The 15,274-nt window shown below is 34.6% G+C and overlaps 10 protein-coding genes and 2 pseudogenes across 12 annotated transcripts, besides 2 other annotated features; 5 read left to right on the plus strand and 7 right to left on the minus strand.

Moving 5' to 3' along the window:
* Positions 1 to 15,274: part of a mobile genetic element that runs on past both edges of the window.
* Positions 332 to 745, plus strand: TVAGG3_0624420 (uncharacterized protein; the record flags this gene model as incomplete). Its single annotated transcript, XM_001301471.1, has 1 exon — positions 332 to 745. The coding sequence occupies one exon, from the start codon at positions 332 to 334 to the stop codon at positions 743 to 745; it is 414 nt and encodes a 137-aa protein (XP_001301472.1).
* TVAGG3_0624430 (organellar and viral DNA polymerase type B) lies at positions 1,229 to 2,152 on the plus strand (the record flags this gene model as incomplete). Its single annotated transcript, XM_001301470.1, has 1 exon — positions 1,229 to 2,152. The coding sequence occupies one exon, from the start codon at positions 1,229 to 1,231 to the stop codon at positions 2,150 to 2,152; it is 924 nt and encodes a 307-aa protein (XP_001301471.1).
* Positions 2,908 to 3,500, plus strand: TVAGG3_0624440 (annotated as a pseudogene). The gene has a single exon. A coding segment is annotated over exon 1 (593 nt).
* On the minus strand, positions 3,722 to 3,961 carry TVAGG3_0624450 (protein of unknown function, DUF4106 family; the record flags this gene model as incomplete). The annotated part of the gene is made up of 1 exon (XM_001297224.2): positions 3,722 to 3,961. One exon carries the CDS (start codon positions 3,959 to 3,961, stop codon positions 3,722 to 3,724), a length of 240 nt encoding a protein of 79 aa, XP_001297225.2.
* Positions 4,424 to 4,703, plus strand: TVAGG3_0624460 (uncharacterized protein; the record flags this gene model as incomplete). Its single annotated transcript, XM_051240484.1, has 1 exon — positions 4,424 to 4,703. A coding segment is annotated over one exon (280 nt), but the record flags the coding sequence as incomplete, so codon positions are not given.
* On the minus strand, positions 4,884 to 5,273 carry TVAGG3_0624470 (protein of unknown function, DUF4108 family; the record flags this gene model as incomplete). Its single annotated transcript, XM_051240485.1, has 1 exon — positions 4,884 to 5,273. One exon carries the CDS (start codon positions 5,271 to 5,273, stop codon positions 4,884 to 4,886), a length of 390 nt encoding a protein of 129 aa, XP_051087072.1.
* On the minus strand, positions 5,499 to 5,974 carry TVAGG3_0624480 (uncharacterized protein; the record flags this gene model as incomplete). The annotated part of the gene is made up of 1 exon (XM_051240486.1): positions 5,499 to 5,974. A coding segment is annotated over one exon (476 nt), but the record flags the coding sequence as incomplete, so codon positions are not given.
* Positions 7,404 to 7,936, minus strand: TVAGG3_0624490 (annotated as a pseudogene). Its single transcript has one exon. A coding segment is annotated over exon 1 (533 nt).
* Positions 9,775 to 15,274: part of a mobile genetic element that runs on past the window's edge.
* On the plus strand, positions 10,044 to 10,478 carry TVAGG3_0624510 (uncharacterized protein; the record flags this gene model as incomplete). Its single annotated transcript, XM_051240487.1, has 1 exon — positions 10,044 to 10,478. One exon carries the CDS (start codon positions 10,044 to 10,046, stop codon positions 10,476 to 10,478), a length of 435 nt encoding a protein of 144 aa, XP_051087074.1.
* Positions 10,645 to 10,881, minus strand: TVAGG3_0624520 (uncharacterized protein; the record flags this gene model as incomplete). Its single annotated transcript, XM_051240488.1, has 1 exon — positions 10,645 to 10,881. The coding sequence occupies one exon, from the start codon at positions 10,879 to 10,881 to the stop codon at positions 10,645 to 10,647; it is 237 nt and encodes a 78-aa protein (XP_051087075.1).
* TVAGG3_0624530 (uncharacterized protein) lies at positions 10,930 to 11,388 on the minus strand (the record flags this gene model as incomplete). Its single annotated transcript, XM_051240489.1, has 1 exon — positions 10,930 to 11,388. The coding sequence occupies one exon, from the start codon at positions 11,386 to 11,388 to the stop codon at positions 10,930 to 10,932; it is 459 nt and encodes a 152-aa protein (XP_051087076.1).
* TVAGG3_0624540 (uncharacterized protein) lies at positions 11,419 to 12,993 on the minus strand (the record flags this gene model as incomplete). The annotated part of the gene is made up of 1 exon (XM_051240490.1): positions 11,419 to 12,993. The coding sequence occupies one exon, from the start codon at positions 12,991 to 12,993 to the stop codon at positions 11,419 to 11,421; it is 1,575 nt and encodes a 524-aa protein (XP_051087077.1).

The following is a 15,274-nucleotide window of genomic DNA, read 5'->3' on the forward strand; positions in this document are numbered from 1 at the left end:
AGTGCCTTCTGGTACCTCAATTGGAATTCCAGTCGAAATTTCGAGCTGAAGTGTAGACCTTCCCGTTATCCAACCGTTAACAAGCTTGCCTTTTACATTCTGCCTGAGGAAGTCTTTAACAAGCTCGTTAAGTTCAATGAGGTAAATTGCCTCGTCGGTAGGTTCGACCTCGACCATTGCTACTGTCAGAAAAAGTACTGCTACTGTCAGAAAAAGTACTGCTACTGTCAGAAAAAGTACTGCTACTGTCAGTAAAAGTACTGCTACTGTCAGTAAAAGTACTGCTAGTAGCAGAGATTTTTATCGTTGTGGTCCGACAGGACACAAACGAATGTCCGACGTTCCACCAACCGAGTCCATTCCCAAACCAGAAGAACCGAAAGCTGCAGAACTCCAGCAGCAACCACAGCAACCTCAGTTCCAACAAGGACCTCCGAATTACTACCAATTTCCACCTCAAGGTTACTACCCACCACAAGGCTTCCCGAACTACCCTCCTCAACCTATGCCTTACTTCCCCAACCCTTGGTTGTTCCAGCAAGCTCCACCCCAATTCAAATTCCAATTCCAATCTCAGTCCAAAAGAGACCAAGAGTTCGAAGAAGGTCTGAACCGCTTACGCAAAGAGTATGCCACAGCTCCAATTGAGAGAAAGTTGTTCCCGGACCAAAAATATAATTTAGGTGAAGAGGTGAGATTTCACCTCTTTTTTCACCTGTTTTTTCACCCTCTTGAATTTTCATGAATTTTATATATTAATGTTTTCGTTAAGCCACTTTGTGCCGTCAGTCAGTCAGTCAGTTTAGGAAAGACTTTAGAAAGTTGTTGGAAAATAAGTCCTGGGAAGAGTATTATAAGGCATTTTGTGAAGAATATAGCAACCGCCGGAATTCGGACTGTTGCTTTTTATACAAAATTCATGCAGGAAATTCTTGAGTTTTGGTTGAAAGAATACGGTGGAGCCAAAAGTGGCTGGACCTCAAAACAAGCATTTTATGAGCTTACTAAGGGCGTTATAAATGAATTCAAAGGTATTTACATACATCCTGACCTCGTTCATTTTGTTGCTGAATTCAGCAAAAATATAATTTAGGTGAAGAGGTGAGATTTCACCTCTTTTTTCACCTGTTTTTTCACCCTCTTGAATTTTCATGAATTTCCTTAAGATAGAAAAAATAAAGTTAGTTTTATTTTTATTTATTTTTTTATTTTGTATGTAAGAACAGTAATGTCAACAATCGGCACAACAACAATTCAAACAACAGCACCAAACTCGTTAGTCATGAATCCAACATCTATGTTGGTAGAGATGAAAAGCTTTATTCCTTCTTCATATACTTTCGAAACAGAAATACAAAGAATAAAGCAAGAACTTTTAACAAGTAATTTAGACTGTACCGCACAGGATGAAGAAAATGAAGAATATCTTTATGAAATGGAGGACCTCATCGACCATTTGCCTAAACTACCTGAAATCCAACAACAAAAACTAACTATTCCTGAATTCGATGAAATAGAAGTGAAACCAACTGACTCAGTAGAAATAAAGAAGTTCATACGAAAGGTAAATTATGAATTCCTTGGTTTTCATTGCAACCATAAAGTTATGGACAAAGACTGCGACATGATTTATAAAAACATCTCTGACATATATAAATCTGGGGAGTTTAAGACATACGACAACTTTGTTTCATTAGCTGCAAAATGTGTATGGCAGATAAGAGATAAATATAGAAGAGGTAAGGTATGGAATGAACAGATAAAACCAACTGCTTCAGATTTAAAGAAAACCATTGACGCCTTGGTTGTTTTAGCAGGTAAGGTTTCAGAATATAACGCAAAAATGAATCCGCAATGTTCTAAATGTAAAGCAGCAATTAGGAAATATAACTATTCAGTAAAAGAGATAGAAAGAATGAGAAACGACTATGCAGACTTAAAGAAAGAAGCAGAAAATAAAATGGACATGTTAGAATTTCTGAACAAAAACTATCCAACTGCTGACGATTTCCTTCTATCTGACGTCAAGAAGAAGTATAAAGAAACCTTCGGCATTGTTAAAACATTCGATGTACTAAAAGAAGAAATAGAAGCTACAAAACTGTTTAGGATTTCAAATATACATCGTACAATTCATGTAAAACGGTTATAAATAATGAGGTGAAAAAACAGGTGAAAAAAGAGGTGAAATCTCACCTCTTCACCTAAAATATATTTTTATTGAATTCAGCAAAAAATTCTGAGTAAAATAATTTTTAGGGCTTGTGTCAAACCGTTGAGTTTTCACAAAATTTAAAAAATAACGTTTACCATGTGAAACGTTTATAAAATAACTGGGGTGAAAAAAGAGGTGAAATCTCACCTCTTCACCTAAACATTATTTTTATTGAATTCAGCACAAAAATCATGAATTTCCTCATATGATTGCTTCCCTCGGAAAACCGAGGGAAGAGATTCCGTACGAAAATCGCAAGAATTTGGCTCCTGGTTTGAAAGGATATTATGTACATAGACTTCTTGTAAATGCTGTTGCAATGTGGGATTCACCTAAACATTATTTTTATTGAATTCAGCACAAAAATCATGAATTTCATTAAGATAGAAAAAATAAAGTTAGTTTTATTTTTATTTATTTTTTTATTTTGTATGTAAAGACAGATATGTCAACAACAGAGAACACAACAACAGTTATAGTCCATGAAGCTATAAATGAAGAATACGAGTACATACAGTTTAACAAACAACTCCGTCTCATTCGTTCGGTCAAAGACGATATGTACCAAATGCAAAGTATTTTGACAGCATGTTTTGCACCCGACAATAAGAAACCACAAGACTGGTTTAGGAACCAAAACACTATTGAACTATTAAATGAAGCTGAAAATTCGACTACGAGAAATCCCGTAGTCGCAAAAACTCGAGTGGGAGAAAAACCCCAGTCGCCAAAACTCTATGAAAATCGTGAAAAATTGCCAAACGGTTTGAGAGGATATTATGTACATAGACTTCTTGTAAATGCTGTTGCAATGTGGGCTTCGCCTCGTTATGCTTGGAATATTTACAGACTTCTTGACGAAATTCATAGACAAGAACGTGAAGAGATGGAAAAGAAACTTCAAGCAAAAGACAAAAGCATTCAGAAAAGAATACCACGTTCGGTAGCAAAAGGAAAGGAAAAGAGTTATAAGTATATGATATATACTGAAGAGTTGGAAAATGAAGAAGATAAAGATATGGTTATGTTGCATTTAGTCAGAAGAAACAACAAAAGCTTTTACGACCTTGCTAAGATTTACAAATCTGACAGAAATTGGTTCTATCGCGAAAACTTACCGATTTCAATGACACCGAATGAAGATGTGAAACAAATAGTTCAAGATACGTTACCTCAAACACACTATGATATGAAAGGTTGTACAATACTTACCTTCAAAGAAGACTTACCGCTACTGAAAGAAAAAATAACAGAGTATTTTGACAACTTCAAACAAGTAGGGTAGATGAACCATTTATTTTTATTGACTTTTTACAATTTGAACTTTGTTTGCGTAGATATGAATTCTGAAAGAAGTATGAGGGTCTTGTATGACTTTGTACTTCTCCCATAGTTCATGTCTGTCAAACTTACCTGCCATGGACTCTTTCATAAGTTCCATGAAATCGTCTTCGGACAATCCGGGGAAAAGTATAATGTCAGTAAGTATTCTTTTAACATCCTTACTTAAACTCTTTGCTGTCTGTACACAAATGACAACTGAGATGTTAAAGTGTCTGAGCTTCTTAAGAATTCGAACATATCTTGTTCTCTGTTCTTTAACAAAGGATGAGAGGCGAAATCATCTAAGATAAGAAGACATCTATGAGGGTAAGTCTTCCAATCGTAAGATTGCAATTTCTTCGAAATGTATTCTATCTCTTTCTGTTTGTTTCTGAAGTGTTTCTTCTCTAATATTCTCTGCATTTCCTCATTTGGGTCTTTAAACTTAGAATTTATATACTCATTTATAGCATTATACTTCAAAACTCTTCTTTGGTACTTCTTTATCCAATCTAACAACTCAGTATCCTTTATACATACTAACTTAGACTTCTTTATAATATCTTTGAACGAATTGACGGTTTGGTCAAATTGACCAGAAGTCGAACAAATAACAACTAACTCATAGAATGGGTTCTTCTCATCTAGTTCTTGTTGTTGTGCAGCCATTTTAAGATAAGTGAAAGTCTTACCCGACCCAGGTGGTGCAATTAGACCTGTTATACCATTCTGAGCAAATAAGAACTTTTCATGTATAGGTTTTATCTGAGCATTTTCTAACTTCACCTTGTTCTTGTTTAAAACATTCTCAAATTTTTTGTCAATGTCAGCAAACTTTTTTTCTAACATATTTTTAGAAAAATTAAAATTTTTATCTTTTAGAAAATGTCTAGCGATTTCGCTATCTATATTCGAGACAAACTTTTTGACAGCAAAACATCTGTCGACCATAAAATCTTACATAGTGTAAACAAGAAAGGTGAATTTGTTCTAAAGTTCTGTTTCTGGGAATATGACAAGAACCATAAAACATTAAGCAGAGCAGTCTTAAAATTTGTCAATGACAGACTTGTTGACAGAGATGACGCCGATTGGAAAGATGAAGTCCAACAAAACTTCTTAGAATGCAAAGAAGACACATGCGCTGTTCTTGAAGATGAAATAGAAAACAGAATAGATGAGCTATTAAAGGACAAAGAACTTTTACATAAATATGGTTCTGAGAAATTTGACGTCTCACCACCAGAAAAGAAGAAGAAAGAAAAGAAAGTAGAAGAAGAGAAGAAAGAACCTGAACCAGTTCCAGAGAAAAAGAAATTTGACATGTAAAAATAAAATTTTATTTTTAGAACATTTCTGGGTCAATGTCAATGTTCTCTTCCTCTTTAGGAGTAAACACTGGCTTAGACTCTAATAGCTTTTTACACAATTTACCTTGAACTTCTACAACTTTAGACTCATAATATTCATAGTCGTCTGTCTTCTTTGGTTCATAAGGTATAACAAGTTTGTATGCTTTGCCTTCTTTAAGGTTTGAGAACCTTCTGTCAAAACTTTCTTTGACTGTTAACAAACCTTCTATGTCTAAGTCTTCAAATTTCGCACCATTTTTAGTCACAATAGCAAACTTAACTGGTTCGATGTTCCAAACTTTGCTGAATGAAGACTTTTCAAAATGGTAGAAGTAAACATTCAAATATGTGAATGGGTCTAGTTCTTCTTTAAGTCCTGACATGTACTTATTTACTGAGATGAATTTTGCCATCTTTTCTATCGGATAAAAAAATATTTTTTTAAAATTTACTCAGAAAAATTTTTCTTTGTATATACACCATTCTGTACGTCTAAAAGACTTTTGACATTTGCCAAGAATGTTCGTTTAGAAGCTGCCATATAACCATATTCTTGACAATATTGTTTATATTCATCATATAAAGACTTTTCATCTAAACACTCAAAGTCAGTTTCATCTATGAACAGTTCATATACACTCTTGTTTGCTTCTAACAATGTTTGTCTCTCTTCGGTATGTGGAATTTGTCTTGGATTGAACTTAGAAATATCTAATGTCATGAAATATGAGAACAAGTGGTTGTAAAAGTCAGATGTCAAAGTTTCTGCTAAGTCGTCAAAATATTCTGTATCTTGCATATGAGAATCTGACGTTCTGACAACTACATATCTTCTGTCAGAACTTTCTAACTTCATCGGAACAGCATTGTTTGAAACCATAATGAAGTTTGCAACATTTTCACAAACTCTTTGGTCTTTATACTTTCTTTCAACAACTCCAACTTTGTCTGTTATAAGACTCTTCAAAGCATCTGAGTTCAAAACTTTTGTTGTATCTATACTTTGAAGTTCATTGCAAACTATAAGTTTCATATTCTCAATTGAGGAGTTAAACTTGCCACAGATGTTTTCTAAGTTTGTCATATTCGGATTCGAATAACCTTCTAACAGTTTGCACAAAATATCTGTAAAGAAAGTATTCTTACCAGGTCCTTGTTTTCCAATTATAATGAGAGCAGTTTCATTTTTAGCACTTGGATGTTGTAAGATATTTGCAAACCAACATAAGATATACTCATAGACTCTTTCGTTTCCATTGCATATAATTTCTTTGACATGGTCTAACCAAGCTTCTATAATATTTTCTTTCCATTCTACTTGTTCGTATTTATATCCAGTGAAGATAGAATAGAAGTTTGGAGAAGGTGTATAGAACTTTATACCTCGAACTGAAAAATCTTCTAACTTTGACAATAAGATATCCCAAGCATCTAACATCTTCATGCCAACTTGTACGACTTTTATTTTCTTAAGTTTCTGTCTACATTCTTGTTCTGAAACTATTGTCGCTTTAGGTTTGTTAAAGACTACATCCCATTCTTTCATAACATAACATTCTGGGGCAGAGTCAACATAAATGACTAAACGTTTCAAATTCTCGACTGCTTTGTTATAGTCTCGAAATGGACACAATTTCTGAATGCTTGAAGTCATAAAAATCTGAAACATCTATTCTGTACATTTTTATAAAAATAAAAAAAAATATTATTTTTTATTCTTGACTTTGTTGTTCCATTTGTTGCATTTGTTTGTTCTTGAGCTATTTGTTGTTGAAGTTGTTCTTGTAAATACAATACTTTCACCAGTTGCAGCTTCCAATTTCGAAATTTTCTGCCGTCATTGACAAATACATAGGACATAAAAGTTTACAGGAACAAAGTTTGCGTCAACTAATGTCAACGTTATACTTGCCAAAGTGTTTGAGTTCACTAAGGTTGAAAATTCTGCATTCGAATGAACAAATAGGCAAACCAGCAGAGAAAGTATTGTTTATACGCATAAAGTATTTTGGTCATAATAGTTTCTGTCGACATTCGAATAACACTTTGAACCTAAGTTTGAAACAATATATAAGATTGGTGTGCTTAATGTCAATGGAATAGACAAACCTTGTATGACACCTTTTCCTGTTATAGGAAACTGTTGTAGTAAAACCAGAAATTAAGTTTGTATTATAGCTCATATCGTTTATAGTAAACTCAGTCGGACATCCAAACATAATGAAACCTGCTCTAGTTGCAGCACATGTTACACCCGTACTTAAAGTATTAAATAAGTCAACAAAACCTGTTGGTGGTATATCTGAGTAAGTATCTTCAAAGGAGTATTTTTTACCATTCACAACAATAAAGTCTTCTGGTGTCAAAAGAGCAAAACAGGCTTTAGTCGTCATTGTGTTTAAGGTTAGTTTACAATATCGTCCTTGAGGACTTTGTAAGTTTTTGTTATAGAATTATATGACTCAGGGTTTTTAGTCGTAATAGTATAAACCATTATGTCTTCTGCCATTTACTTAGCAAATAAATTTTAATGAAATGTTGTGGTCGTCAAATATTTTATAACGTCTGGGAAACTATATTTTAAGTTCAACGTTTCACCTCCTTTCATAACGTATATCTTGTCAATGACATTATATGAAACACCACAGCAACTAATGTCGGGTTCTATTTATTTGATGTTTATATCGTCTGCCTCTGTCAAAAGTTTCAATAGTTCTTTCAAAACTTCATGAGGTGCAATGACATATGAGTTCACTTTTACAGGGTTGTGTTCGACCAAGTTTAACATTATACTTAAAGCTTGACAAATCTTCTCCTGAGTTTGAAGTTTGTCTTTCAGTTGTTGGTAGTCGTTTCGAATATCTGCAACAGAACTTAAGTCTCTGTTAACTTCAGGATATGTTGGTTCTTTTACAGGAACAATTGTTATACCATCTTCGTCTTCGTATGGTTTCCCCACTTCAACATCTCTGTCTTTGACATTGACAACAACACTTTGACTGTTTGTTTGAGTTGGTGAATTTAACTTCACATCTGCCACCGCCATTAAACCTTTTGAAACACTTACGCTTCTATTTTTCGGAAATGACATTTTACTTAGAATAAAATGATGGACGTATTCGGATATCTCTTTGAATTGAAGCAAAACAAAGTTTATACTCACAAACAATACAAATACATTGACAGAATAGTTCTTTACACAAACAATGGAAAATGTTATAGAATAGCAGTCTTTGCTGAACCTAAATATTTTCATAAAGCAAAGAAAGTTGGTATAACTGAAATGGTGAAAGTTCTTGAAGCAGACAAAAATATAACTTCAAAACTTACAGATATTACTAAAGGAAAGTTTATAATACAATATTATGTCAAAACTGGCGTACTGTCAATATTTGACGGAGAGAAGTCAGTTCAAGAACAACTTACTGACCTGCTGCCAAAATCTGCTCGATGGAAGCTGTCGTTATGCCAATCTGAGGAGCCCCAGCAGGTTTCATCGAACGAATCTTCAAAAGAGCATCTTCCGTGAAAAGTGCTATTGGTTTTGTAAACTTCTTTGCTTTCAATTCATCTGGACCGTCTCTGTCACCAGTATATTGTATTTGAACTGTACCAACAGTTGAAATACCACCCATAAAGTCTTCTGAGTCAGCAAATGGAATGCCAAGCCAAAAGTTTGAACGGTCTCCATTTGTATATTGAGTTTTTTGACCTCCTGTATGAGTCCATACTTTCACATATGGCATAATAGAACTTTGCATTTCAGGGTTAATAGTTGTTGTGAAGTTGTTGTTAAAGTTCATAGCATCTAATGTCAAGTTGTATGACCTCATATCCTCAACTGTAGAATATTTCTTCTCTTGGATAATATTTGCCATCTATGTTTATATGATATTTAATACCAGGGTTGTAGAAACAAGAATAGTCATTTATAGTTCGTCTGAACAGTACAAACATAGTATCTGCATGTTTCATTGCAGTTGTTAAAGCAATATCTGTTCTTGCACCTGCGGCTCCTGGATTTTGGTTTCCAACTTCACCTGCAAAGTCTTTGACAGATATTTGGTGTATAGGGAACATAAGTGGAACTGCAATATATTTGGCAGCTAAAGCATTTGAAATATCTGGGTCCAACATATAAACGGCAAGTCTGCTTTCTATTCTCTTGCATTCAAATTTTTCGCATGTAAACTTAACTGGGTCCCAAGCATCTCCAGCAGCATTGAAATAATAGTTTACTTCAGTGTTGAGGTTTGAGAAACCAAAGTCTAAGTCAACTTTGTTTTTGCAAAAGTCACAGAACTTGGCTCCACCAGTTCCAGCTACAGTAATGCTGAATGGGTCTTGTGTTGGTGCAATGACTAAGTTATTTTTGCTTGGAGTAAGTTCGATAGAAATTTTTCCTGCCCAGTTTGGCAAGTATCTTAAAAACCTGAAGATGAGGAAAGATGACAAAGGAACTCTTAGTTTCAGTTTTACTTTGGTTACTGCTGCTGCAGTTTGTCCAGAAAGGTTAACATAAACTCCTGGAACGTTAGGGTCAAGTCTTCTTATTTTCTCAATAGTTGCATACTGGTCTGTTTGTTCTCTAGCTTGTGGTTGTACTGAGTTTCTCAAAGCGAACCATTCATAGTTTGCCCATGTTACTGTTTGAACTAAGTCAGAGTTAGAATATATCTTATATCCCATGAAAACTTCTGGAGCATATTGGTATCCGACATAGAAAATTCCATTGCAACCTTTCTTGTCAGACAACTTGGCAGAAGGTTTTATTTCAATGTCTTGTTCCACGTATAAGAATGAGTTGTCAATAGAAATAATATGAAACCTGTCGCAAGCAATATCTACTGTTGTTGAAGAACCTTCTCCAAACTCACCTACGTTAGTTAGTATCTCTAAGTCGTGTACTGTGGCACTGCGCGCCTCCGTACACCACTTAGCGGTTTTGACACTTTACGAAACCGTTAACGTAAATTTTACAACACACCCATAACACCAACTTAACCTTAAATATTTACAAAACCATCTGACACATAAACGACTTCACTAACGACTTCACTAACGACTTCACTACCGTCCTCACTACCACCCTCACTAAATAAAAATAACCTTATTTTTATTTTTTTTTTAATTTTTTATTTCATTCCAAAGACATGTCCGACTACCTTTACTATGACTCTTTCCCAGAACGTTTCCGTGAACTATTCAAAACTCAAGTAAAACTGAGAAACATGCATTTTAACAAAGACAGACCCATTGACGATGAAAGAAACCCTGAATATATTACAATCCCTTATGACGCAAAGTTCATTGCATACATTCCTTATGGTCGCAGAGGAACGAAAACTATTTCAACAAAGAACAAAAATTATTTCTGGAGCGATGAAGAAAATTGCCTTATCTACATAAATGCATACTTAAATAAAGCTACATATTGTACAAAAGAAGGTTGGACTGGATTTGAGCTCTACATATACGACGACGATGGAAACAGACGTTGTGTATACCCATACGATAATATGTACCATTGTTTTCATCAAGCATTAAACGAATACATAGTCAGTAAGGGTCTCATTCCTACTGAGTAGAAATGTTATATTTTTGTTCTGTCATTTATATAAAAAATAAAATAAAAAATTAATGATATCACCACCCTCACACGTATGAAAACATAGCACAAAAATAAATTTAGGTGAAGTGGTGAGATCTCACCTGTTTTTTCACCCGGTTTTTCACCCTGTTGAATTCATTGCTTTATAACTCTCTTCCTTTCTCCAACTCTTCTAGCTTCTTCTTAAGTTCAGCAATGTTGTCCTCATGAAGTTTAATCTTTCTCAAAATTCCTTCTTTATCTAATGGTTGCTTTATCTTTCTAAACTGAACTCTACCATCCTTCATAGTATGAATGTAAAAACCTTCTGGAATAGTTCCTGATTTAATGTATTCTACCAAAAACTTTTGTTTCATTGCTTCAGTGACTTTATTTGTCATTTCAATCAAATAAAAATTTTAATATTAAATAAAAATAATGTTATTTTTTCAGTAAGGAAACGCAGGAGTTTTACGATTTATTTGAGGAGTAGGTTCTGGTTTAAATGTTGGAGTCGGTTTAGGAGTTGACTTTTGAACAGGAGTTTGTACTTCCATAGGTTCAGGAGTCATTGAATGTTTTGCTTGTGAAGGCGTTGGTTTTGGCGAAGGTGTTGGAGTTTGTTTAACTTCAGCTACTTCAGTATTATTTACAACATTTGCTTTATTTCTTTTCAACATCATAACTGCTCCTGCTGTAGCTAGCAAACCTAGTGGGAGACCATATTTTATATAAGGACTTGACCAAATGCTATTTTTGACAGGAGCTGGTGGAACACCTAACCTTGGTGAGACTGCTCTTTGCCATTGTGCAGCTCGTAAGAAATATTCAATAGGTGCTCCATAATCGTTTGGTAAAGTTTGTTTCATAGATGGTGAAGGTTCACGAGAGCTTGATGAAGAACTCATTTATAAGCTTTAAAAATAAACGTTCATCCTTTATTCCTCACCGTCGTCCGTAGCTAAGTTATAGTCATCTAATCTTATTATTGGGATTCCATTAGCACGCACCTGAATGGCAAAGCAACAATCCCTCATAAATCCAATAAGTGGCTTTGGTACATTTTCAGTTGCTAGTTCAATAGGTCCTTTAACAGACAATTTGTATGTTATTGGAGCAGTAGATGTTTGACCTTGCTGGAAGCAAAAGTCCACTTCTGTTGGAAAACCACATAAGAAATGTGTGTTGTCATAGCTATCCCATTTATGTTCCACACTACCATCATCCACCAATGACCTCATAACATCTTCATTAAATCCTATCATATCATTGTTTGTATTGCAAGCGTTCGCAACCATTTCATAAAATACAGGTCCATATGATTTTTCAGGTTCTGCAGGCATATTTCCATAAGCTCCCATGGAAAGCTGAAGATATTTAAACTTAGGGTTCTCAAAATTAACATAATAGTTGTCTTTCTTTCTAAATAGTGCCCAAATACTTTTAACATTAATAGGCGTATAAGCTGCTGTAAATGTTGCACTTGAACTATCTGTATTCTTTGAGAATGAACCGTCCATAGGAATCCAATCCATAACTTTAACAGGAAAACATAAAGCCTCGTTTGTATAATGTTCTACAAGTTCTGTATAAATGTTAGGGTCTAAAGAGAATGACTTTGGATGAATGAAACATTCATTAAAATCCATCTTTGTTCGAAATAGTTGCTGGGTTACAGTTGTAATAGTAACTGTTCCACTAGCTTCTACTGCCTTCGTTATCATAGTGAATGGTTCATTCCATGGAACAAATTTATTTGTCGGTGGATTTGAATCTGAAGCAAATGCAACTTTAAGAGTTGGATTGAAAGCAATGATATCATTTACAGATATAGATGTGCATTGTAAGGCGTCGCTACTGAACTTTACTTTAAGCTGAATGTTTCCTGCAAAAGCTGGAATAAATCGAATAGCTTCTAATGGAAGGAATCTTCTAACAGGAATTCTTAAACGAAGCTTAAAATCAAATGATTTTCCTGCTGTAATTGGACCACTAACAATTTGTCCTGTTCTGCATGTTCCCGAATGACTCCATACATCTTCATGTCGAGTCTTTGAGAAAACATCTACTTTCTTTATTTGTTCGGTAGTTTGTGAGTTTGAAGTTATATATGCTTCTTCTCTTGCGTTGTCTTGAGAATATACGATACGACCATTTGCAAGGATTTGATATCCAGCAACTGCATAGAAAGCGTCATCGAAACCAATCCAAAATCCTGGTGGGTTTGTTTTATTGGAACCTGAACCAATTTCTTTATCTACAATAAATTGACCTTCCATTTTATACGTAATGAATGTATTGTAAAGGTCCAACATATTTTCACCAGGAGGTGAGAGATTGAATGTTACCCATGTGTTATCTTTAGCAGTTCCAGGTTGTGATGGAATCTTTGCGTCAGAATATTTTCTATTAGTGTCACCAATTTGAACTGCATTGTCTATGATATCGAAATATGAGCGAATCTGATGAATATGCTCTGCTGGAGTAAATTCGTTTAACTGTTCGTTCTGCATGTATTTACTTCAGATAAAAATATCTATTTACTTCATTATTCTCACTCTTCTTCTTGGCATTCGTGGTGGAAGTTGTTTCTTGACATTTTCAATGAACTGTACATTCTCTTTTGTCTCAACTTCTTTCACTGGCGGGTCAGGGTTCTTTGACTCGGTTTGTTTTTCAATGAAATTCACGAACTTTGCAATAAGCTCTTGGTTCGTTATTGAAAGTACATCTGGCTTCTTTTCTTCTGGTTCTATTGACTTTTCAGTTTGAATAGAAGGTTTTAACATGGACTTCACCCTTGCCATACACCTTAATGTTGTCGCTTTCTGCATTCGCTAATGGAACCTTTCTTTTTCTTACGTATATTTTACCATCTTTACTCTGACTTACGTAATAGAAAGGATGTTGTATTCCTCTTGCGTCATTTAATATAATAGACTCTCGCTCTGATTTTGACAAGCTCATTTTACATCGGTTAAAGTTTTAATTTTGTTTTTTATCTGCAGTCAAATGACTCAGACAAGCCCTACGGACAAGACCCAAGGGGTCATAGATGTTGAAGCATTGAAGAAAGAAATTCGTGAGCAAATTTTATCCGAACTGAAGGAACAAAAACAAGAACAAAAGCCAGAGAGACCAAAGAGAAAACTTAGTGAAAAACAACTTGCTGCATTAGCTGCTGGAAGACAAAAGAACCCAAGTACTGGCGGAAAAGCTAGAGAAGAAGCTGAAGCAAAAGCTAAAGAAGCAAGCAAAGAAAGAGTAAATGGTTTATTTTTATCCGAATTAAATGTATAGACAAATACCTTTATCTGTTGCGTTCAGTAGTGAAAACCCTGACGTCAAAATAAAGGGGAACAGAGTAACGTTTAAGTTTCCAACAGACTGGATTGTGAACATAAATGAAGAGAAGTACATTGGCATAACATCTATGTATATAACACGTGCTTTCAGAAAGGTTGACTTTATACTTCAAGTCGAGATAGAAAATGACGAACAGTCTTTAAGCGCCCAAAACATTCACATATACAAATACTTTAAAGACGATACAACGTTGAAGACTGTATAATTTCATTTTAGAAAATTTCAAAAAAGTTTAACATTGAAGTACAAACTTTACAGCCTTTACGTGAGTTTCTTGCACAACTGAAAGAAGAAGGAGTAGAAAGATTATAGCTTTTCATTACGAATTTGTAAAATGAAGATGGAACTCATGACTGTCAATTCATTGTATTCTCACCATTCAATGAAGTCGCTAAAAAGAAAGAAAATCCATTACGTATAAGATTTCAAATCTCTGAACCAAGTGATGATTTCAAGAATGTTTTCAATTATGATGCAATGCTTCCGAGGAAAAATGAATTTTCCGATTGTAACCAGGCATTTGGGATAGAAAGCAAGCTATATTATATTCAAACTTAAGTAAGGGAGTTGAAAATGAGTTCATTGGTCATACAAGAACTTCACCACTTCCAAATCCTAAATACTATAAATTAACTGGCTTCAATCGTGAGTTTTGGATAGACATGTTCTCCACTCATGACCATAACTGCCCAGTGTTCTTACCTCCAGACCATAAGGACTGTCTCTACATTGAAGCACAACTCTTAAACTCTACCATCGCAGTATTGTAAATGACCACATGGGCTTCGCCCTTGCCGCTAGTTTTATTTTTATCACGAATGACCTCATTGCTGACAAAAATAAATGACCTCAGAACTTCAACTTACGAATAAAGCTTGTTTTAGTCGTTATTGAGAAGTTAAACTTCTCTTCAAAGCAAGGTTGACATGACTTACATAAGTCAAATCCAATCTCTTGACCGTCATAAAGTGCTTTGTAAAGTTTCATTAAACTGAACTCAGAGTCTTTGTCATATGTTCCAACAGGTATGTGAATGTTCTTATCTTCATTGTAATAGCATTGTATAGCTTCAGGAAACATTTCATTAGCGGTTAAAGCAAGAACGTCTTGTTTGACACCTTTGCAACGTGCATGGAATGCAACTTCATTTAAATCGTTAGTGAGTAAGTCTATGTAAGTCTTCTTTCCACAAAATATTGACTTGTATGCTAAACTTTGTTTATCTTTTGTGATTTCTGCAAAGTCGCTATGAAATTGACCAAGGTTCTTTCCTATAAGTTCGCGACCGTATCTCTTCTTAAACTCTGCTGCAAGCTTTGGTATGTCTTCATTGAAAATATGCATGCTATCACAGTCCTGGTAAAATATTTGAAGTCCCATATCTTCAGCAGTACAGAATACTTCACACATTATTCTCTTCGACATAGA

This window comes from Trichomonas vaginalis, chromosome III (assembly GCF_026262505.1).
Source record: "Trichomonas vaginalis G3 chromosome III, whole genome shotgun sequence".
In the NCBI taxonomy this organism is placed as follows: domain Eukaryota; phylum Parabasalia; order Trichomonadida; family Trichomonadidae; genus Trichomonas; species Trichomonas vaginalis.